The sequence below is a fragment of the Lactuca saligna genome, chromosome 2 (genome assembly GCF_052625555.1).
Source record: "Lactuca saligna cultivar CGN05327 chromosome 2, ASM5262555v1, whole genome shotgun sequence".
NCBI lineage: Eukaryota > Viridiplantae > Streptophyta > Magnoliopsida > Asterales > Asteraceae > Lactuca > Lactuca saligna.
In genome coordinates this window covers 151774627-151798606 of record NC_136418.1, presented here as the reverse complement: position 1 = coordinate 151798606, position 23980 = coordinate 151774627, and the positions used below count along the sequence as shown (strand labels likewise).

General features: G+C 35.4%; 2 protein-coding genes across 2 annotated transcripts; one reads left to right on the top strand and one right to left on the bottom strand.

Moving 5' to 3' along the window:
- Positions 1-3478: 3478 nt before the first annotated feature.
- On the top strand, positions 3479-7311 carry LOC145032118 (O-fucosyltransferase family protein). The gene is made up of 10 exons (XM_078980808.1): positions 3479-3934; positions 4204-4288; positions 4654-4724; positions 4810-4898; positions 4999-5242; positions 5393-5505; positions 5608-5698; positions 5809-5937; positions 6003-6553; positions 6648-7311. The coding sequence occupies exons 1-10, from the start codon at positions 3728-3730 to the stop codon at positions 7120-7122; spliced, it is 2055 nt and encodes a 684-aa protein (XP_078836934.1). The 5' UTR covers positions 3479-3727; the 3' UTR covers positions 7123-7311.
- Positions 7312-11258: 3947 nt separating this feature from the next.
- LOC145032117 (F-box/kelch-repeat protein At5g15710-like) lies at positions 11259-13285 on the bottom strand. The gene is made up of 2 exons (XM_078980807.1): positions 13133-13285; positions 11259-12845 (listed from the first exon to the last, which is right to left on the bottom strand). The coding sequence occupies exon 2, from the start codon at positions 12831-12833 to the stop codon at positions 11514-11516; it is 1320 nt and encodes a 439-aa protein (XP_078836933.1). The 5' UTR covers positions 12834-12845; positions 13133-13285; the 3' UTR covers positions 11259-11513.
- Between the last annotated feature and the right edge of the window lie 10695 nt (positions 13286-23980).

The following is a 23980-nucleotide window of genomic DNA, read 5'->3' as shown; positions in this document are numbered from 1 at the left end:
CCAGAAAATTACAAAGGAGAGTTTTGATATATTAAATAGATTAACCAATTAAAACCATTATTTCAAAAGTCATTTACATATATTGTTTTAAATTAAACCATACAATATTAGAGTTAAATTTACAAAACCGCAGAAACGAACATCTTCGATGCCTGTGTACAGTCCCGTTGAGCTCTTCTCATGAACAACCTGCAAAATGTTTAATCCACAACTGTAAGTATAAAGCTTAGTGACTTCTCCAGTATTTGTTGATATGTTATATGTATACTGAGCTTTGCTCGATGCCGAGCAGGGCCCGATGCCAGTATTTGTTGATATGTTATAAGTACAGTGAGGAAAACTCACATGAAATGACAAACAAATCCCACAACTGCTGCAGCTGTTGTGAATCGGCCCCACAAACTGAACCAAATAACCAAACCATAAATTAATAATTAACCAGAGGTAACCCCAAGCACTAAGCCCAAAAACGGTCCAACTAACCAGGCCCCACTGATGGCCCAAGCCCATTGGGTCCACTAAGACCCAAAACTAAAATCCCATGCACAACAAGGCAAGCACAACAAATAATTTCAACCCTTAAAGAAAATCCTTAATCCAACAAAATAATCCCAATAAATCGAATCAAGCCCAAGACCGAGGCCCCAAAGTCCAAATGGTTTAAGAGGGTCCGGAACTAAAAATAGCACATTGGCCACGTATGCTCGGCGTACGCTTGATCACTTGGGGTGGGGCACAAATCCGCTACGTGGGGTGTACAACTAATTATGCTCAGTGTAATGGTGCTCTTTCAAAAACTCATTTCTGACTTAATCCATTAAGCACTTGGCTCTCAAACCTTAGGAAACCTTGAAATTAAGTCCTTAACTCATAAAGTTTGTAATTTTACACGTTTTCATGTCTCAATGGGACCCAAAATCTAATTTTTTTTTCCAACAAGTCCCATAATAAGGGCTCAAACTCAAACATGGTCCAATATCCATAATCAAGATAGCATTTTTATGAACTAACAACATTAGAAGGGTCAAGATCTAGCACTCCAAGCTTTTGGAGTGCCTCAACTCATAATGGGAACTTAATGCACCATAAAAGCTCCTAACCTTACCCTAAACTCAAACTAGAATAAGAAGGAGCCAAGATAAAAACTTTATACCTCTTGAAGCTTCCTAAGAGTGTGAAGGTTCTAGATCTACAACCCCAATGCCACACCAAGATTCACTTCCTTGAAATAACACCAAAAACCTTTCAAAATCACTTCTAAGCTCAAGAACACACCACCAAGGGGATTAGGGTTCGAAATGAGGCTCTAAAGTCAGTGGAGGTTGAGAAATGAGAAAGCCTTGAACTTATAAGGATGTTTAAATAGTTCCCAAACCCTAAAAAAAATAGGGTTTGACATTTTGCTAATTATGTTGGGTGTACCCTAGCTTACGCTAGACGTACTCACCCAAACACGCACCTCTCATAAGTGCATGCATGGGACCATTCTTGCAAATCTTTTCCACTTAGGACCACTAGCCAAATATTCAAACAGCCATAACTTCCTAGTCTCTGGTATGTTTCATACGAACTTTATATCCACAGAAAGGTGACGAGAAACCTACACTTCTGTCAACAAGCCCTAGCCATAAAACTTCCCGAATAAAACTCAATTTCATGAAGAACCGAGCTGCCAAATTACGATAATACCCTTGGGCTCCTAAACACAAACGAACACTCGTATTAATCATTCCACAACAACCACATCCAACAATGACCAATTACCTTCTTCACCAAGGCCCTAAGCCTTATGATAACTGATGATCGAGCCTCAACCCCGAATAATGAAGCGATTTGAAACTGGGTGTTACACGTATTTTGTGATTTACTCTAATAATGATGATGTATTGATACAATTTGATTACCTTGGTTTTGTGTCAATAATATGGTTTACTTTTTTATTAATTTAAAAATGAAAGATTTTCGGGTCTTATTTTTGGGACATTACACTTATGCTTAACTTCCCAATACAAAATTGTTAGCTTCGTCCCCACAATAGATTTCATTTATATATACACCTCTCAACACACATCTCATCTTCAAATTTTTCTCTCTCTCTCTCTATATATATATATATACATATATATATACACACACACACATACACACGCATCACACATACATATGTTCAGATTCCTTTCACTTAAAGGATCTGATCTGTATTTCATATCAATACTAAATTGATCGTTGGAGTATGCTCCCGGGATGAAAGTCCTGAGGCGACTCTAATGATTCTCATTTATGAATGTAACATTAATCACACTGGAGCTAGCTAGCAACTTCGAAACATATATATATATATATATATATATATATATATATATATATATATATATATATATGAGATCTGGACTTGGTCAGTATCGTGGCGATTTTCCGAGCTACATCAGGTTTATTTCAAAAATTAATCTATGTTTTTGTTGTTAAGTTTGAATTATATGTGTCATGTATTTTGTAAAGATTGAATCATTTCTCATGTCTTTTGTTTAGTTTTCTATCAGTAATGATTGAATTTTGATAAGTTACACTGAATTGGATATATATTTTGTATCTTGATTATCAATATCATTACCTGGATTCTAAATTTGAGTTAGCAATAGCTATTATATTACCTTTGGTGTCTGAATTTAAGATCATTGCCTGCAACAAGTAATAGCTAATAAATTACATTGCTTGGATTCTGAAATTGATTTAATCATAATTGCTTGGATTGTGGTCCCAGCAACACCAAATTGAGTCAATCACTCGCAACAAGTCCATATATGAAATCAAACCCATAACCATATGTTTAGTAGGAGAGCAACAAGTCTCATCGAATGAACCCACATAGATCTTGAAACAAATGTTCAGTGGTATATTATTTTACTGTTTATGTATTGTTTGTTTAGTTTTCATGGGTATGTTCTTTTAGTCGAAGAAAGGTCTTCAACCAAAATTGACTACAAAGACCATGATGACAGTCAAATTGAAGTGATTAAATGAACCCGATAACAATCACAAACAAAGATGAAATCAAACCTAGAAATAGTTTATGTAGATTATAGATGTGATAAAGTAAAATGTCACGTCATCTCACATGTAGAGTACATGTAACGTCTATATGGACATGAAATATATCACATCACCTAATATTTGGTTAGGTAACTTTTGATACCTTAATAAATATAGGAGATCATGAAATTACTAATTGCCCCTCATGGGAGGGGCACATGAGGAGCATTAACCCCCTCCCATGAGGGGCATTAACGAAGCAAACCAAATGGTATCTTAGATAGGGACTAAATATGTAACTAAGACTTGCAACATGAACAATTTTGAAAATTAAAAAAAACCAAGACTAAAACTATAAAATCATGCTAACCATATGTACCATTTGTGTAATTCACTCTTGACAAAAAATGAAACAGGAGGATGTCCCTTGTTTTGAAGTCTTTGACAAAAACTTAAGTGCAAGATTCACGCGCCACCATCGAGGAGTAGGATGCGGCTTAATCCCTGTCAAGATATCGGGCATGTCCGACTGACACCTTCCAACTCACTACCCTCAAATAAATACGCTCCTCTCTTTCTCTCTCTTTAATTTTCTTTTCATTAATCCCCCGTCTCCCCCACTTCACACATAATTCTAGAGAGAGAAAACGACTGTGTCTGTGTGTGTGAGAGAGAAAGAGTGTGTATCCGTGATCTAATGAAGGGGGATGCTGGTGGAAAGATGATAATCAAGTCCAAGCTGAAGTGGGTTGGCTTAGTCGGACTTGTACTCTCCGCTTTATCTCTTTTCACCCACTTCCTTCTTGCTAGATATTCCTACACAGAAGAGGGCATTACAGAGTACCAAGCCATCACCATTTTCTCTTGGCGGCCAATTTTTGAGAATGCAGATCTTTCCTCCAATGTAACTTTGCTCATAACCCACTTCCAAGATCTCATATTTTGCTCCAATTTCATGTAGTTTTCACCTAATTTAGCATCTATATGAACTTTTTCAACAAGGTTTACTACTTTGTTACTCGTATCTTCCTTTATCCACAGAAAAAAGTTAAAAAGGGAAACTTTTAGCATTCGATCAAGTCAATGTTTGCATCTCTCTTATATGGGTGTTCGATAATCAACAAGATACTCATGTTTCTCGTTTCTTAATTATCTGATTTTATGGTAGTGCAGAACAAATTGTATAAAAGGCTATGGGGCCCTGTGAGGCGTCTCGAATCTTTACAACCACATGCTAAACCTAGAGCGCACTATTCAGGTTTGTATAATCCATGTCCACTTTACATAATCCATGATCCAAATTCCAAAAATCGTAGATTGCTTTAAACTATGTGTATAAAATGCATGCAATTCAACCTGGTCCGACTGCTTTTTTCAAATGCTTTAAGGATCAAAGCTTGAATTTGTAAATAGTGCTTTGGATCTTACTATTTAATTTTGTTATAACTGAAGCCTGATTTGTTCCAGAATTTTGCACATACCTTCAAGTTTTTAGGATTTCTAGGGTAATAAGCAGCACATATCAATATCTTAGAGCTGGATAAAAAGCTAGTAATATCAGTGTCTATTAAGTTGTTCTTTCTGCATTAAGTCAAAAAGTTTCTAATTTTATACCTTTATCAGTTCCTGTTTCAGAATCAGATAGATATATTTTTGTAAGGATACGTGGAGGATTTCACGAGATCAGGAGCTCGGTGAGTGTAACTTATTAAAAAGCATCAAATTCAACAAAAATAAGACTGTATTTTTCATTTGTTTTAAAGGATTATCCTTTTGTAGATTTGTGATGCTGTTGTTATTGCTCGGCTTTTAAATGCAACACTTGTGATTCCCGAGATCCAGTCAACCACAAGCAGCAAGGGAATCAGGTTTTGATTCAATTTTTTTGTAACTGATTATATAGGCTAAAAGGCTATACCTGTAAATACTGAACACCAACATTATAATAATTTTGTATGTTATTTGCAGTGCCCAGTTTAAGAGTTTTGCTTATCTTTACAATGAAGATCAGTTTATGGCAGCATTAGCAAATGATATCTTAGTTGTGAAAACCCTTCCCAAAACCCTAAAAGGAGCCAGAAGAAAGAAAGAAATCCCTTCATTTAAAGTTCTTAACTCACAATCTCCATATTATTATTTACATCATGTTCTTCCAGTTCTGATACGCCACTCTGTAGTCGAGCTAGTTGTTTCTGATGGTGGATGCTTACAGGTACACTATAAAAATATAACATCCGATTAAATGTACTTTCATATATTTGTGTATTATAGCAATTTTCACTGCTATGGGTTGATTTTCCAGAGTACAATAATATTTTTAATTTTTATATGATATGATTTGTGGTGCATATATTCCAAAAAGGCAACACTTCCTCCAGATCTTGAGGAATATCAACGGTTGAGATGTCGTGTTGCATTTCATGCTTTAACCTTCCGACAAGAAGTACAGGAATTAGCAACCAAGATTTTACACAGGTCAGCAAGTGGTTCAAATACTTCTTGAATACCCGTTTAAGTCATGACCCGGGTTGTACTGTACAACCAGAACATGCGTGTCTCAGTTTATGGTCTTTTCAGGTTAAGGGCACCAGGAAGGCCATTTATAGCATATGATCCGGGGATGACTAGAGATGCTTTAGCATATCATGGTTGTGCTGAGCTTTTTCAGGTAATTAATTATATTATTATTATTGTTGGGTTTTTTTTTTTTTTTTTTTCCATCAAATACATATGTTATATAGTGTTTTGATGCATTTTTTGTGAATATGAACTATGAAGGATGTGCATACTGAGCTTATTCAGCACAGACGTTTATGGATGTTAAAACGTGGAATTGTCAAAGGCAATCTTACTGTGGATTCAAATGCACAACGACTGAATGGTTCTTGTCCACTTATGCCTGAAGAGGTAAATATTTTAAAAACAAATCGATTTCTTGTGTTTAAACTTTAACCCATTTCTTCTTTATGCAGATTGGCATCATCCTTCGTGCATATGGATATTCATGGGACACAATAATCTACATATCTGGAGGAGAAGTCTTCGGTGGCCAAAAGAAACTAATCCCATTTCATGCAATCTTTGAAAATGTAGTGGATAGGACATCACTTACAACATCTTGGGAATTGAACAGAATATATGGGCGTGAAACGAATCTTGTTGACAAATACCCAAAAACCCCACCTTCTGCTGAGAAAGAAATGAGACATGAAGCATGGAAAACCTCCGGGCAACGTCCCCGCCCACTGCCGCCACCTCCCGCCAGGCCAAAATCGTATCACATTGAAGGGTGGTGGGGTTGGGTGGCTGAAAGTGATAATGAGCCTGAGAGTACTGTGATTGAGTTAAGGACCAATGCTCACAAGCTGCTGTGGGAAGCCATTGATTACATGGTGTGTGTTGAAGCTGATGTGTTTGTTCCTGGTTTTGATCGTGATGGTAAAGGAAGACCTAATTTTGCAAGCTTGGTGATGGGGCATAGACTGTATCAATCTGCAACAGCTAAATCTTTTAGGCTCGACAGGTAATCTTTTAGTTTTTTTATATTTACTCCTTTGTGAGTTCATTCCACTATACCAAAGAAACCCTAATTAGTTCTTACATTTTGCTTGAAACAGGAAAGAAATTGCAAAACGAATGGAAGAAATCAGTGACCATTTATACGAAGCCAACCATACATGGATCAAATCCGTGAGGAGTCACCTAAGAGAAAGCTTGCTTGATCGATTAACAGAAGAATCAAAAGCATCAAAATCATTATCGTTTCTCTCATTCCCAGTCCCTGAATGTTCTTGTCTGAGATCCGAGTCAAAAGGAGCTTTCACTTCCCAACTTCCAGCTGCTATTAAGGTTGCACGTTCTTGTCCAGCTTGGATGGGTAAAGATGTAGTTTCACGTCCTGGAGACAAGGAAAACGAAGATGATCTTGATGAGGATGATTCTGGGCCTTTTGGTTTGTTTTTCCGGCAGAGTGGTGGTTCTAGTAACAGGAATAATGGAGGTGGTGGCGGCAGAGGTGGTGGAGAGATGATGAGCAGCAAAGAAGAGACTCAGATGGAAGATCAAGAAGAAATGGATGGTGGCGATAGATGACCTAACTGGGCGGTGATAGACGACGGAGTTAGGAGGTAGGAGGTAGGAATTAGGAGACCCCCTAAATCTAATCGTAGCCTAATTTAAGTTGTTTGTACAGTTGCAGTATATCATTGATGGTTAAAACTGGACAAGTTTTGAGAAAGTACAGTTTTGAGTTTTAATGTCAAAGCAGTTATTATCTTTCAACTTCCGATTTGATAATTGATATGATTTGTTTAAAATTTTAGAAAGATCAAATGTCTGCATTCATGATTCATCCTCAATAAATGGGAATGTGTTGGTGTGCTCAATTTGCAACAAATTCCATACCAATTAACTAAGGAGCCGAAGGTTTATCAACACCATCTTTACCCGGTTATCCACACCCTCTGTAATTGTATCCAAGTTAGAGGAAGGCGAAGATGATGGCCACTTTTAATCTTTTCGAGGTTGATATCAACCACTAATCTTCCTTCAACCTTTTAATTTTGTTAAATATACAAAATAAAACTAAACATTTATTTTATTGTATTTTATTTATTAAAACTACATTGTTGATCAATATCAGATGAAATATGGCGTGTTTAAAATAAATAAATTAGATGACGAGTCTTAATAAAAATATTTCAAATAGATAGTAATAAATTTGTAATTGTTAAAGTGAAGCTCTTGCATTAGAGATAATATTCAAAGATGGATCTATTTTAAAAATGGAGTTAGCGGAAATCTTATGTAACAAAAATAATAAGCTATGATAATGGTTTAACTCTTGTGGATATTTGTATTGTGAGAGAACAATATTTTTAGAGTTTTAAGGTTTTTGTATTTCTAAAGGAAACAAAAAGAAAGTTATTATACTTTTAAATTTTTATCTGAAAAAAGCATTGTTTTTTACGAAAAATAATTTATATTTATAAAGGTTTTAAGAGAACAATGATATTAAAAAAAACCAATAAAACAAAATTTTGACGTTAATATTAACCTTATTGACGTGACATTTATGTGATAAATATAGCAAAAATATGTATTAATTAGGTCTACTTTTTTCACAACCTCATTCTTATCATGGTTTCAAACACAAGATTTGGGATCTTGTGTTTATTTCTTTTTCTTTTTTTTTCTTTTTTTAATATCCTAGACCTTACAATACTTGATGCAAAAGAAAACAAACAATAGTAAATTACACGAATGATCCATATCGTTTAGAATAATTTGTGCATTTAGTCCCTAATTTATCTTTTTAACTTAAAAAATCCATAATATTAATTGCATGGAAATATATTAAGCTCAATAAAGCTCAAGCTGCTAGACGATTATATAAATATGAATAAAAATTAAAGGTAAAAATGTCAATATAATCAAGCTCAATTAAGCTCGTGAACTTTGTGGAATAAGTACTCAAATAGTTCGAGCTCAATCTTGACTCGTCTTGAAGTTAATAAGATTTCAATTTCGAGTTGATCTTGAGTATCTCATGAGATGTCTTGGTTTTATTAGACCCCCAATGTATCTGTAGAATCAAGAAGATGGACATCTTAGGCAAAAAAATTAAACCATTAAGAAAGTTTTATTGGTACTTCAATAATAAGGTAACTATTCAAATTGTTTGAATTTTAGAGTAAATATTATAACTTATGTAAGTTATATGGTTTATGTGTATGATGCAGCAAAGTATTTTTTTTAATAGATTAATCCTCCATTAGGAAATGTATATTACAAAAAAATGTATATTAAAAAAAAGACCTTTTTATGATTTAATAGTGTTGGTCACGTCCGTAATATTGGCCATGATTTTTCTTTGATTAGCTATAAGTTAAAAGTTGTAACGACCTTACGACTATAAAAAAACAGGCCTAACAAAAGCTTGTGCTCCAAACAAACAAAGAGCTGGTCAGAGGAAGAAGGTTGATGGATCAGTGAAAAAAAAAAGGAAAACCTAATTAAATACTCCAACGTTTGCTTAAATGTACATATACTGATCACATGGGGTATCACATTAATAAGTTTTATCCATGTAAACTTGAGAAAATACGAACCAAGTTCATCCGGTCAAAAAATTGTGTTCTTGGAAAAAATAAATAATGAATGGGTTTCTGTATAGACGAATAGCTAAATAAACATATATCTATTTGAATGAGTAAAAAAGATTTGTTAACAATTTAACAATTAATAAGTAAATTCTCATTTGGGGTGTTCCGGGGTGCTCATTTGGGATCTGATGATGTTATTATTTCTCACTTGTTTTATGCAGATGATGCTATTTTCTTAGGAGAGTGGGATGCGGCTAATATCCAGAATCTGATTCGTATTTTGCACTGCTTCTTTTTGGTGTCGGGCCTTAATCTTAATCTTAACAAATCTAAGCTATTTGTGTGGGAGTCAATTCGTTGGAGGTTGATAGCTTAGTTTCTTTTACTGGGTGTTCAGCTGGTGTTTTTCCTTTTATCTATCTTGGTATTCCGGTTGGAGAATCTATGACGCGTATTAAAGGATGACAAGTTATTATTGATCGTTTTAAGAAGCGGTTAGCTTCTTGGAAGGTGAAGCTGTTGTCCATTGGAAGCAGGTTGATATTCTTAAATTTGTTCTAGGGAGTTAGGGTATTCTTTTCCTCTCTATTTTTTGTCTTCCTGCTACTGTGTGTCGTCAGTTTGAGGTGTTAAGGGCTCGATTTTTTTGGGGTATGGAAGAAGGTGAGAATCGAATTCATTGGGTTAATTGGAATTCGATTTTAAACTCTCATGCGCAGGGAGGTCTAGGGGTTGGTAGTTTGTATGCTTTTAGCTTAGCTCTTCTTTATAAATGGAAGTGGCGTTTTCTTAATGAACCGAATGCTCTTTGGGTTAAAATTATTAAATTTTGTTATGAAGATGGTGGTGGTTTTTTGGATGGGTAGAGATTAGGTTATGGAGGAGGGGTTTGGAATAAAATTGTTGGCTCTATTAACCAACTTCATGAGAGGGGTATTATCCCTTTTAATTCTTTGCATAGGGCTGTTGGAGATGGGGTACATACTAGGTTTTGGAAGGATGCCTGGTGCTCAGATAGTCCTCTTATGTTAAGATTCGAAAGACTTTTTGCTTTGGCTACCAATCAAGATGCTCGGGTTAGTGAGTTTTGGTCTTCAGTAGGTTGGACATTCCATTGGAGGCGTGAGATTAGAGGAGGGGTTGAATCGACTCAATTTAATGATCTTGTGGAACTTCTGTCTCCTATTCGGTTAGGGGTTGGGATTTAGATTCTTCAGGTATTTTTTCTGTTAGTTCTACAAGGAATTGGGTTGATGTTATGAGACTACCTTTAGGTAGTTTTTCTACTAAATGGAACCGATTTGTTCCAATTAAAATAAATATTTTTCTGTGGCGAGTTATCTTGGATCGTATCCCGGTTAGAGTCAAATTGGTTGATAGGGGGGTGAAGTTAGATTCTTTGATGTGTCCGGTGTGTCATAATTCACAAGAAAGTGTAAATCATCTTTTTTTGTTTTGTTCGGATGCAGTCCAGGTTTGGAGACGGGTTGGTCATTGGTTAGATTTGGATATTCCGGAATTTACCTGTATTAGTGTCATGTTGGAGTAGATAGATGCCAGACCTATAGCTCGTATGGAACGAGTGATTGTTGAAGCGGTGTTTATGGTCGTTATATGGATGTTTTGGACGTATCGTAATGCTTTACTTTTTAATAGTTCTAAGCCTAGAAAAGATAAACTTTTTGACTCTATTGTAGAAATTTCTTTCGGTTGGTTTACTTCTAGGAATTCTAAGGCTCCGATTAGTTGGACGATGTGGATGCAAAACCCAATTCGGATGTAATTTGTTTTTTCCTCTAGCTTCTTGCTAGAGTGTTTTGGTTTTGATTATAAAATTTACTGCTGTTCTTAAAAAAAAGAATAAGTAATTTAAAAAAATGGTTAAAAATGACAGGGTCCGATAATAGGTTATAGGCCCGGTTACACTGGTAAGAATTGTATTGACAGGCCCTATTAAAAATTAAAATATTTAGGATTGGCCCGGTAGACATGTTATAAAGGGCTAAAGGCCAGCCAGGCCCGGGTTTTGCCCACCCTCCCAATTTTGAGACCTCAAAGATCCATCCAACAACTACCCAAAAAAGCCTGACATGAAGATTTCTAAAGGTCCCGAAGGATGAACAATAACAAGAAGAAGGAAACTTCCATGTATAAACTATTAAGACTAGATTTAACAAGTATACAACAGTTTTAAAAATGAAAATTCCTCTTAAATTTGTGTGTCCCCATCACATTCCATCCCAATAACTTCATCTCAGGCAGACCACAAATTACGCATATGCAGGTTGCAGCTACCATCCCAGAAGGATCTACCACTTCTTTTGGCACCTATAATGCCGCCTCTAGCAAATTTACCAAAATGCCCTTCTGGTTACATGCTCAGTAGATTGAAGCATCAAATCGCGGCTCATAGAAACAGACTTGACTGTTATATGACTGTAGAGCACATCCAGCAATCCAAGACCATACCTTTTTATCAACATCAAACAGCAAACCTTTCCCTTGATTCCACGATGTAAAACAGATGAGATTATCCTGTCCAAAACACTCAAATCTTTCTGCTGATAACCTCAACAGAGCTCTAAAGTATCTTGGTGGCATTCTGCTTATTTCAATCCAAATCACTTTTGCATGATCCAATTCCCAAATTCTCATGCTCTGAAGAGTACTATAAAGACCGATTCTTCCAACCAAAAACAAACGCTTCTGTGTCCCCGCAACCAAATACCCATCCAATAAAGATCTTGGAAACCTTGCTGGAATATGTTCCCAATACCCCGCATCCAACTGATACATCATCAACCCAAGAGGTGAAATTGTTTCCAAATATAACCTCGAGTCACAAAATGCCATCTTTGATGAACAAAGATTGACAGCTGGCATGGTTTGGTGAAGCGACCAACTGTCTGCCTTTGAATCGTATACTTCAGTTGGGAGTGATCTGTCACCATAGATATCACTAGCCGCTATGACTTTGAAAGAGCGTTTCTTTCTGTCAACCACCATAATTAACTGTCGTTGTTGGTTATAATGCATACTTGGTAGTGTTCTCCAGCTTTGTGTGAGGGGATTACAGATTAATGTTCTGAAAGTTAAGCCATCGAGACCTGAGAAACAGACAAGTCCTCCTGAAGATCCAACAAGCCAGAATGCCCATTGAGGTAAGAATGTGAAAGGGATTTTGTACCATTGTTTCAATGGCAAGCTGAAAACAGAGCATTGTGGTGTTTGTGAATTTTTCCAGAATGTGAGGAGGCAAGGGCCATGGGAGGGAACTTGGGAATGGAATTTGAGAAAACTGTTGTCTTGTAAGATTGAATTCCAACGTTTGCAAACGGAACGGAGTCGGAAGATCATGAAAGGTGGAACCCTAGCTAGTATTTCATTCAGTAAGTCTTCAGGTAGCATAGCCCATATGTTATCTTCCATATGAACATCTGGGTGTGGAGCTTTTGGGAATGTAGCAATCATTTCTTCATCTAGACCTCTGGGTTTTGTCTTAATCGCCTTCTGTCTAGATGGGCTAGTGTTCCTCAACCCTGGCCCCCGACCGATTGGGCTAGTATTTCTTGAACTACTTCCCCCAAAATAACTTAATTGCCTCCCCTCATCCTCTTCATGAGAAGAACCGGTTCTTGCGGATTCAGCAGGTGAATTTGTTGACCTAGAGTCAGAAGCGTCGCTGCTCCCTACGACCATCGTTTCAACAACCTAAAAACCCAAATCTATAATCAATGCTTCAACAGACTAAGAAACACACTCAAGAGTCACGACCCATGTTTTTTTTGTAATCAATAACCAACGAGAGGATCATTTGTACACAAAGATCTAACAAGCTGGTTTAACTCGATTGTGGATTCATGAAATTGAAGGTGGAAAACCCTAGATTTTTCTCAGATTCAAAATGGGATCCTTGTTTCCCAGTTAGGTAGGCGTATCAAAGTGAAGAGTAAATAAAAGGAAAACGAAGAGTTGGAACATTATTAATCAGAGGTTACCTTTGATGGTGAAATCGGTTAGGTGTTTTATTGAAGGGTTCATCGGATAACGGAGTTCCTTCACCGACTGGGAAGCCCTAGCATCCATTCTATATTTCTTTGGATTTTTCAGACAAAGGCTTCTGTAGCTTACATTCGCTTTTTGTCGCTAGTGGTATATACAATTCATGTAAGGCATTTTCTGACTACAATTCATCCCAGAAAATGTACTGTACAGCGACATCTTATCTTATCTTTATCTTATGAGGTAAATAACGAGATAAAACAAAGGGTTGAAATACTACCAGTAATTCTTATCTTTTTGTTTGGATATTTTTATATGAGAAAATAAAAAAATAATTTTCAATTTATTAATAATAAATTTTATAAATTCTCCCATCTAGTTTTCTTTTTCTTTTATAAATGTTGTTATTACTCTCTCGCTTAACATCTTATGCAACTTATGTATAACATCAACTTAATGATTTTTTTATGACAAAACTTCAAAAATGGTCCATGTGGTTTTCGAAAATATCAAATTTAATCTTTAAGTTCAAAAAACATCACAGATGGTCCCTGTGGTTTCAAAATTTTTAACAAATGGTCATTCCGTCTAATTCCGTCATCTTTCTACCGTTAAGTGAGGATCATTTTCGTCATTTCAATACATAGGGACCATTTATGAGGTTTTCTCTATTTAAAAAATATATATATATAATTATTTAATTAAAGGGCCCCACCCCCCTCTCTCTCTCCCTCCCTCCCCCCTCCTCTCTCTCTCTCTCTCTCTCTCTCTCTCTCTCTTTCTCGATGTGACGAAGAACACAAGTCATGAGTCCACGTGGTTTACACTCCTTACGTTCTTATGCTCCCTAGTCCTTTATCCTCCCACTCCTCACGTTATGAGTTTATTGAAGTCACAAGAATCACTATTTCCTCTGATTTCATCGTTTTATTCCTGATTTTCAAGTTCAAAGGGGAAGCCATAGATCTACAATTGGTGTTCTTCACATAGCAATCCAACAGCACCATGAAATAGACCTTTGATTTTCCTTGATAGGATGAGCCATCTCTTCTCCTTGATTTTCCATATCTACCCCTTCATTGAATTAATAGACCTGCTGTTGATAGGGTGAGCCATCTCTTCTCCTTGATTTTCCATATCTACCCCTTTGTGATCTCTCTCGCCTTCCATCTCTTCCAAATTTCTTTGAGGAAACTGTTTTGTCTATGTGTTTGTGGTTTGAAAACCAGAAGAGAACATTCCTTAATGAGGATTGATCACGTGAAACTTAGAGGAAGGAAACAACACTTTGAACATGAACAACACACACTGTGTCAAAACAAAGATGCAAATTCTACACTCTTAAAGAGAAGAAACCAATTTTAGGGGAGGAAACACTCCAGATGGTTAATTAAATGGGTATCGAAGGAAAGTAAGATTTGAGATGAGTATTAGTTGCGGTGACTAGAATTAGGAAGGACCGGTGATCGTAATCCATTAACATGTGTGCTTTGTGGCTTGATAAACGAAATTACCTGAAAACTTAACCTAAAGGGCTCTTGGATTTCCCCTGCCATTTACTGAGACCACTTCAAAGCATCATACACCTCTCGAATTGGAAAATATTCAAGAAAAACCCAAACACAAATCAACCAAAAAAACTGCATCACGTGACCAAATAGAGAGATTCAGCAACTTCAGAATACACATCATGTTTGTTTGTGTGTGTAGCGAAAGAAATAAATAATCACATGATGCAACACAGATTCGTAGAGATCACTTACCATCAGGAGGATGATCAATTGAAGGCAAGTATTTGTGTGCGTTTGTTGTTGAATCGGAATCGCTTCTTTGCTTTGAAGATGAATGTGTATAAGAGAGAGAGAGAGAGAGAGAGAGAGAGAGAAAGAGAGAGAGAGAGAGAGAGAGAGAGAGAGAGGGTGGGGCCCTTTAATTAAATAATTATATTTTTTCTTTTTTTTTAAATAGAGAAAACCTCATAAATGGTCCTTGTGTATTGAAATGATGAAAATGCCCCTCACTTAACGGTAGAACGCTGACGGAGTTAGGCGGAAGGACCATTTGTTAAAAGTTTTGAAACCACATGGACCATCTCTGAGGGTTTTTGAACTTAGAGACTAAACTTGATATTTTTAGAAACCACAGGGATCATTTTTGAAGTTTTGTCTTTTTTATTTTTACTTTTATAATAACTGCCTAGTACTCGATCCAATGAGTTTGAAAAGTGTGAATAGGTTGCCACATCCTGCGATACATAGTAAGGCTTTGATTATAATTTCGAAGACAACTTAACTCATTTCATGATCATCAAAAAACGAAGAATTTCCACACAAGAAATTCGATTATACTTTCAAATATATAAAGGGCGTTGAAGAATAACAATGAAAGACTCATGACCATCTTGTTATTATAGACATATAGAGGCTCTTTGTGAAGTGATAAAAAATGAAATATGTTAAATATATTTAAAAAAAATGGAATTGGTCAAAAATATCAAAGAAAATGAATTTTTGAATTTAATGTTGACAAAAATGATTAAAACCTGTGAAATAAAATGATTGTCTTGAATATGACAATAGAATTATACAAAATTTTATTAATAATGAAAAATCATTGTATTTGTAACATCCCTACAAATTTGAATGATAATGATTGCATGTGAATTGTTATGTAAAAGGGAAATTTGGTAAAAAAAAGAAGAAGGTAAAAGTCATGAATTTTTAACTATCAAGTTTGTTAATACATTTTCACATGATAAAATGATATTTACAAATTGTTATTTGGTTATTTAAATATGGTTTTAGTCCTTTAGTAGTATAATGTGAATTACAAGGGTAAAGATGGAAGTTTGGCTAAGTACTAAGCTGAAGTACATACTACATGACACGTCATCTGGTGTCACAGAACCTATAGATGATGTTTGATGTCAAACAGTGAAGTATGTTGCTATAAAAAGAAAGGGTATCCTACTATGAGCTATTTGACACATAGTTAGCGTATTACACTTTCAAAGTGTGATGTTATATTGAAAAAGAGGCACAATGCATGTAACTTAATAAAGAACGTGATGCGTCCATACAAGTTACACGATGTGTATAGTACGACAAAATAAGATCCTTATTAGGGTTAAAATCGGTCTTTTTACCTCATTTCTCAACCCCAGTTCAATTGAGAGCCCTTGGAAATGAATTTGGGAGCTTTGAGCCAGGAGATTCATCAAGGATTTGCAAGAGGAACAAGAATCAAGCAAGTGGAAGTGAATTCATGTATTTTATTCCTTCCCTTTCTTAACTCCATGTGGATGGTGGGGTTGTATTAGAAATCTGTAAAAATGCCTTGAATATCTAGTGTAATGTTGTTACAAGCATTGTGATTATGATTTCAAGCTTTATATGTTAAATACATGGTTGAATAGTTAGATTGAGAAGTATGGTTATAAAACCCTAAGCAGTTGATTCTTTAGTTAATGGAAATTACGTTTATATCTTAATGAGTTAATACCTATATGTAATATCCGTGGAGGTTAATTGATTTAGAGACAGAACGTTGGAATGTGAAATTTGTGTGATCAAGTGAATTGGGGTTATGCCCTTTATGAATAAGTCATGTTATTAAGAACCTCGTATGTTGTTTGAATAGGATTTGAAAGAAGACTAGACAAAGGGCACCGAGTGAAGGATAAAATCCAAAATGATAGTTAATTTTCACTAAGTAACAAGGTGACTTTATGGAGCTTCTTAAACATGGATTCATGACTTACTGAATTAAGAATTATGTTTTATGATATAATTCATAAGAAGTTATGTGTAACATCCAGTTTCGAATCGTGTCCTAATTCGAGGTGGTGACCCGAAGATCGGATATCATAAGGCTTAGGGCCTTTGGAAAAGAGGGATTTAGACCCATTTGGGTGTGGGTAATGTAAGTTAGATGATCCGGGAGTCTAGTTGGTGATTTGGTTCCTAAGGGTATATCTGTAAACTGGCAGTTCAAGCTTTTATGAATCTTTGATTTTAGTTCGGGATGTTTTAAGTCAAGGATGAGTTGATAGAAGTATAAAGATTCTTGTTACCTTTCTATGGATATAAGGATCGTCGAAATCAGACTCGGAATGAAGAAGTTATGGCCTTCGGAAGTTGGTGGTTTAAAAGGCTAAGCCTTGTACGTAGGTCGTACAAGGGAGTACAATGGCTATAAGAGCTACGATTGCTAATCGGATCCTGAAGTCATACTTGCAAATTTAGTTATTAGACTTATCCAAGTGGGAGATTGTTGGATTAGTGTATAAGTCCATAACTATATTTGGTATGTGCTTGACCTGGTTGAGCATGGTCCTTTTGGGCTGCCTTCACCAAAGCAACTTGACAGGACGATTAATATAGAAAGAGGATATTATGGTTTATTAATATATTAAAGGAGAAATCATATTGATTAATTAATGTTAGTTAGTTAAATAATTAATTAAGAATTAATTATTGTGACTAAATGAGATTAATTAATTAAAAGGGACTAGAATTGCAATTATAAGATAATTGGTTTTGGGTTGTGAATCCATAAGGATATAGGCATGGACGAATATAGGGTAGATTCCATCTTGAATTCATCCAAGGGGGCCTTATTTTGGAAGGTTCTTTAGATTGCTTAAGGTAGGGATGGCAATGGGGCGGGTTTGGGATGGGTTTTGGTAATCCCACCTCCATCCCCGAATATGAAAATCAATCCCATCACCGACCCGATTCCCAACGGATACCCGTTTACCAAACACTATCGGGTCTGCGTGTATCCCAACTGGGTAACAGGGATCCCCGTTTAACATTCAAATTAAGAATAATTTTGATGCAATGATAATACAAAACCATTACACTTAGTGATTTAAGCATAAATTCATATCCAAAATAATTTTGATAATTTACAAAACCATTAAGAGCAGACACATTTGTTCTGATACATAAGTGGTTACTAGTGGCAAAAAAAAAAAAAAACAATAAAGACACTAATAATCATAAAGCATAATATCACTATTACTCTAAATACTATGAAATAAAAATATCAAAACACTGGCACTACAAATAAACAGGAAGCTATCTTAAGAAATTATCTTTAAATCGTTCACAACAAAGAAAATAACTCAACAAAATTAATATATATATATATATATATATATATATATATATATATATATATATATATATATATATATATATGAACGGTTTCAGGTAACGGGTTTCGGTCTCGGTTTTGGTTTCGGGTAATCGGGACAGGTATTTTGTTTACCATCCCCGTAACCAAAACCGCGAAAAATTTCTAAAAGCATACCAAACCCGTTCCCGACCCTGATTAACCGACCTCAAACCTGACCCTAATATGTCAGGTTTCGGTTTTCACCATCGGGTTCGGTTTATTTTGCCATCCCTAGCTTAAGGCATAAGGTATCCAATTAGGGTTTTGACTGAAACCCTAGAAACACAAGTATATAAGGACCCCTAGGGCTAGCAAAATCGGCCACTTGATCCCTTAGAAGCTTGGAGCCGATTTCTAGCTTCTCATCCTCTCTCCTAAACATCATCCTCTTGCCTTGGTGTTTCTAAGCCATTAGAGTCATCGCATTTGAGGTGCTAGGTTCTTGTAAGCTTTGAAGATTCAAGTTTCATACTACAATCAAGAGGTAATATTTCTAATTGGTTATTTATATAGATCTCTAGTTTTGTAGTATGCTAGATTAGGGTATTCAAGTCTTGGATGAATTGCATACACAATAAAGAAACCTAGATCCAAGCTTTAGGGTTTTTGCATGTGCACATAGCCACATATTAATGTTCTTTTGTGTAAAACCCATCATGTCTATGACGTAAGAAATTAGTGATATTTCTATAACTAGGAAGTTGGGTTACAAATAATATATGATTTAAGCATAATATGACAAAACAAAGATTAGAGGGATTAGTTTGCTAATTCATCATGGGATAGTGCATTAATTAAAAACTAAGAGGAATTAAAGTTTTTAAGTGTAATTATCTTTAATTTAAATTGGTAAGTATTTATCCCATAACTTTAGGGATTTATATATCAATAAAAAGGAGAATAATTGATTTATTCTAACTCTAGTCGATCCTAGCATGTAAACAAGCCTCTCTCTCTTATTCGCTCCTCTCCCTCTCGGTTTTTTTAGTGCATTCCACAACCCTTCTTTCTAAAGGTAGAGCTTCGGTTCTGGACAGAGAAGAAGGAATTTCTCATCTTGCTAGATCATTATCTTGGGGTGCTTCCACATTAGAAGAGTTCTAGTTTGGGCTCTAGATCATCCAAGAAATCAAGCAATGAATCGAACCATTAAAAAGTATATAACTCGAATTATACTCTATGATTTTTAGTTTTGATGCATTAAACCATGAACTTGTGATCCATGGTGCAATATGACGGTAAAAGTTTTTGTCACACCCCAAAACTAAGAACGGCAGAAACGTTCTGGGGCGGAGGACGTCATGTAATGTATCATAACAATGGAAAATAGTAAACAAGCAACAACATCATCCATTACATTAATAGTATAATTTTAAATACATGTATGTTCTTTCATAGTATAAAACAACATAATGAATAATCAAAATAAAAGACGAGTCTTGACTGCTCCGTCTTCACAAAACTTGGTCGTCGTACCTGTCTATTTGTGACCTGAGAATACAAGTTATTTTGAAAGCGAGTATCGGCAATAAAGCTGGTGACTTCATAAGTATTTATATGTCTTTGATTTGTAAAACTGTAAAGAAAGACTTGTAAATGTTTGAAGAAAAGTTTGTATCAATGAACATGTTTGTACGTAATTGTAAACGTTTAAAATCCTAGAAAATCCCATATTTCCTACTAGTATAAAAAGTAGTCTTCTACCAAGACCCAACTATTTTGAAAGTGTGCATCACTGTAAATGTGACGGTTTTTCCCTCGTATAACTATTATTATTATAAAACTATCGTCTACCTCATCGTTTATGTGTATGTGTCACAATATAAAGGTAATAAGGAAAATAGTCTATCTATATCAAATATATTCTACCTCGTCGTTCATGTGAATGTGTCACAAAGTAAAGGTGAGAAGGAAATTAATATAATCATTTAAGTATTATCCCTTGGTACTAGGATAATCACGACAGAGTAACTTGCCGAATAGTATTAACCGTAGACATCCGTCGATGTGCATTTTCCCTCTGTAGCTAACAGCTGGGTGTAGAATGGTTAGTCCCGAAACGTATGTAATAGATTCTATGTAATAGTATCTATGTAAGCGTATCTCCTGTAATTTTATGTCTTGTAATTGTATGTATTAGTATCTCTTCATATAGTATGTAATGTATTCGTATTTATGTAATTATAGCTAGTATAGACTCATGAATGAACTGACTCTTGTGTGATTCCTTGTACTTGGAATAGAAGTAGTATCTCCTAACTATACCTATTATAGTTACTAGTAATGTACGTGTATAATTGAAGGTATACCTTTGCTACCCAAAGGAACTGAACTAACTAATGGAACTTTTATGTCTAAATATGGATACACGATATATAACTAATATTTAGATGAAATTCGGACGAATAACTGATACCCTAAGACCACATCCCAATAAGGAAAAGGAATTAAAGTGAGCTAGCCGTCATAAGTCCTGTAAACATTACTTATATAACTATATATATATATATATAGGCATGCATTTGACAATATAAAAGTATAAAAGAAGTTTTGTAAAACCTTTGGAATTTTAATAACTAAGAAGTGATGACTTGATATCAGTTTATAAAACGATTTGAAAGTAGTTTGTTTGATAAGACAGTTTAAGTATAAGAAGAACCTTTGTTTGAAACCCATTTGTAAAAGAGTTTGAAAGGAAACATACAATAGGTAAGACAGTTTGATAAGAGTTTAACATGTAAAACATTTTGGTAAGTCATTTGGAAGTAGTATACTGAGTAAACAACTAACAATGTAGTAAATCCATTTGTATGCTAGTTATTAATCACATGTGATTGATATAATAACTAGCATGATTCAACTTGTATTCCCCCATAAAGCATTTATAAACATTTAAAAACATTTAAAAGGTTAATTCAGGGGTATGAGCTCACCTGCAGTGAGTGAATCGTATGGAAGTGTCGGACAAGTGTTTGGTGTCAAGTGAAGACTTAAACACACACAATGATCCTAATAACATATAAAGACATATGTATATATATACAATTAGTGATTATAACACTAATTAGACAAGTATAAACATTCTAAGGCGTGGAAAACACTTTAGTCAAAGTGTTAGGAGGCCATTGGGTTGCAACAAAAGATTGCAAGGCATTGTAAGTGAGTTTATGGTCAATGGACCACACTTAATGGAGTTTACGGCCCAGGGGAGTTTACTCCTGGCCATAAACTCTCTAATGGGTCTCCATTTGAGGCTTAAAGCTATGTTGTCTTAAGTGGTTAAGTGTTCCAAGGCTAAACAAGAGGCTAGGTGGGTTTAAGGTCCATAAATGACCCCAACTTGAGTTTACGGCCTGGGGACCACTTCCCTATGAGTTTATGGCCGTAAACTCATGGTATGAAGTACCAAATCGATGTTTAATGTGCCTAGTTCAATGATGGTTGGTTCTAGACTAGTATCCAAGGCTTGGTAAGGGACTAGGGTGCAATTTGCCCCACTTATAGGGGTTTACGACCCAAGAACATGTCTTGGTCGTAAACTCCTTTGATCTTGTGTTTCTTTGTGATTTCTAAGGCCTAAATATGTTAAACCTAGTGCACAATGAGTTAGAACAAGAGTACTTACGATCTAGGAGTTTGAATGGTTGGTTTTGGCCAAGAACACTAGTGTGTGTTCTTGGTGAAACTTGAAGATCTACATAAATGGAATGATTTCACGGATGAAATCATGTAAGATCACTAGTTCATCTAAGATATCAACTAGTTAGGGCAAGAAACTTATGAGTTTTGAAGATCGGGGACGAAGATCGGGATGATACTTGAGAGGATTTGGGAGGAAATCAGCCAAGGAAGTGAAAGAATGAAACAAATGGCCAAAACTTGACAATATAGGGGGAGTTTACGGACAACATGGAGTTTACGACCGTAAACTCCATTGTTGTGGCCGTGAACTCCTTGTCAAGTTGTTTATGGCTCGTTCCTTGTGCTATAGCTTCAACAGATAAACCCTGACACCTATCCCTTAAGTGCACAAGGCTTAGAACGCTCAAATAAACTCCTAATTGTGCTAAAAAATAACACAAATGAGTTTTATTTTCAATGAAGTGTTTGACTGTACAAGATAGAAAATTTCGGGTTGTCACAGTTTTAAACTTGCTTCAGTTGTGTACATTTGTAAAAAAAAAAAATATTCAACATCTAAGGCATCCTTCTCTGCCTATGAGGCAATGGTTTGATACATTTAGTGTCAAGCTGTATACGACTCTATTCAAAGGCCTTTTATTATCTTAATATGCATCGATACATTTCAGTTTGCTAAACCAGTCACTATTGTGTTCCTCTGAACATTGATGAGTGTAATATAATGCAAAACATGCATATACACAAGGAATGCCATGGAATCCCTAAAACCAACAAGAGCAATGTTGTGCCTCCATATCCACCAAAATGAGTCAAGGCCGTTTATGACCTCATATAAATTCTTTCCACTTGCTACAACTAACTAATGCCTACAATGTGGATATAAAACATTAGAATTAAGAACCAATATTCAAAACTCAATGCTATTATAGATAGTACATTGTATTTTTTTTTCGTTATTTTTACATCTTCTTCAATCTAGCAGGACGATATAACCATCTGAAGCTTAAGCTTTTGGTAGTATTTTGCAACACTTTTCTATTACATGGATTATAGGTTTTCTTTAAGTAACCAAATTAACCCTAATTTTTTTTTGCTACAAAGTATAGCTCTAAGCATATAAAGTAAGTTTAATGACTTCATTATATTGGGTTGAAGACCAACTACCATCCGAGTGGCCCAACGGTTATAGAGGGAAATGGTAACCTCCCTACAGACGGGGCCAAAGTTTGAATCTTGGCCGAATGTTTCAAATAGGGATGACCAAGAGTGAGATACATAGTTGTCCGAAATGGCATTTAGTTCTTCGCCAAAGAAAACCCCCTTCTCCATAACCTCGAAAAATAAGGACCTAGTAGTTGACGGTGCATACAATCTATTTAGATAACCATCCAAAAGAACGATAAAAATTTATCTTAATTCTTTTAGAAATAAGAGTTTAACACATTGCAAGTTGGGATCTAACAACACGTGGCAGTGATGCCAATGTGTGCCATGGTGATGAGGCGTGAATTTTCTATCCTAAAAACAGTTATGACATCGTTGTTAGGCGTGACGCCAAACCAAGGCTTTTCTAGGAAGACCATTCCAAAAATTCTTTTTTTTAGACGTTTTATAGGCCGGATAGTTATATAACTAGTTGACAAACTTAGACAATTCGTGGCGTTTGGCACGCCTAACAACAAATCTATGGGTGTTTTTGGAACGACGGAATCACATTTTGACGTGGCACATGTTGAACTATTTTTTTGACCTTGATATATAAGGGTATACACTTTAAGTTAAGCCTTCAAAATGTCATGACCTCGCTATAGATCATAAGACTTGATGAAGCCATGCGTTGTTTACAGTCTAAATTTGTATTAAAATAAATGAATTAATTAGTAAATGATATTGACTTTCGTTGTAAAATTTTCAATAATTAGATACTTTATTTAACTTTTGGAAAACCTAAGGGTCATTACTGTAATTGTTGAAAAAGGAGGGAAATGTTGAAAAGGAAACAAATCCGCACCTATGCCTAT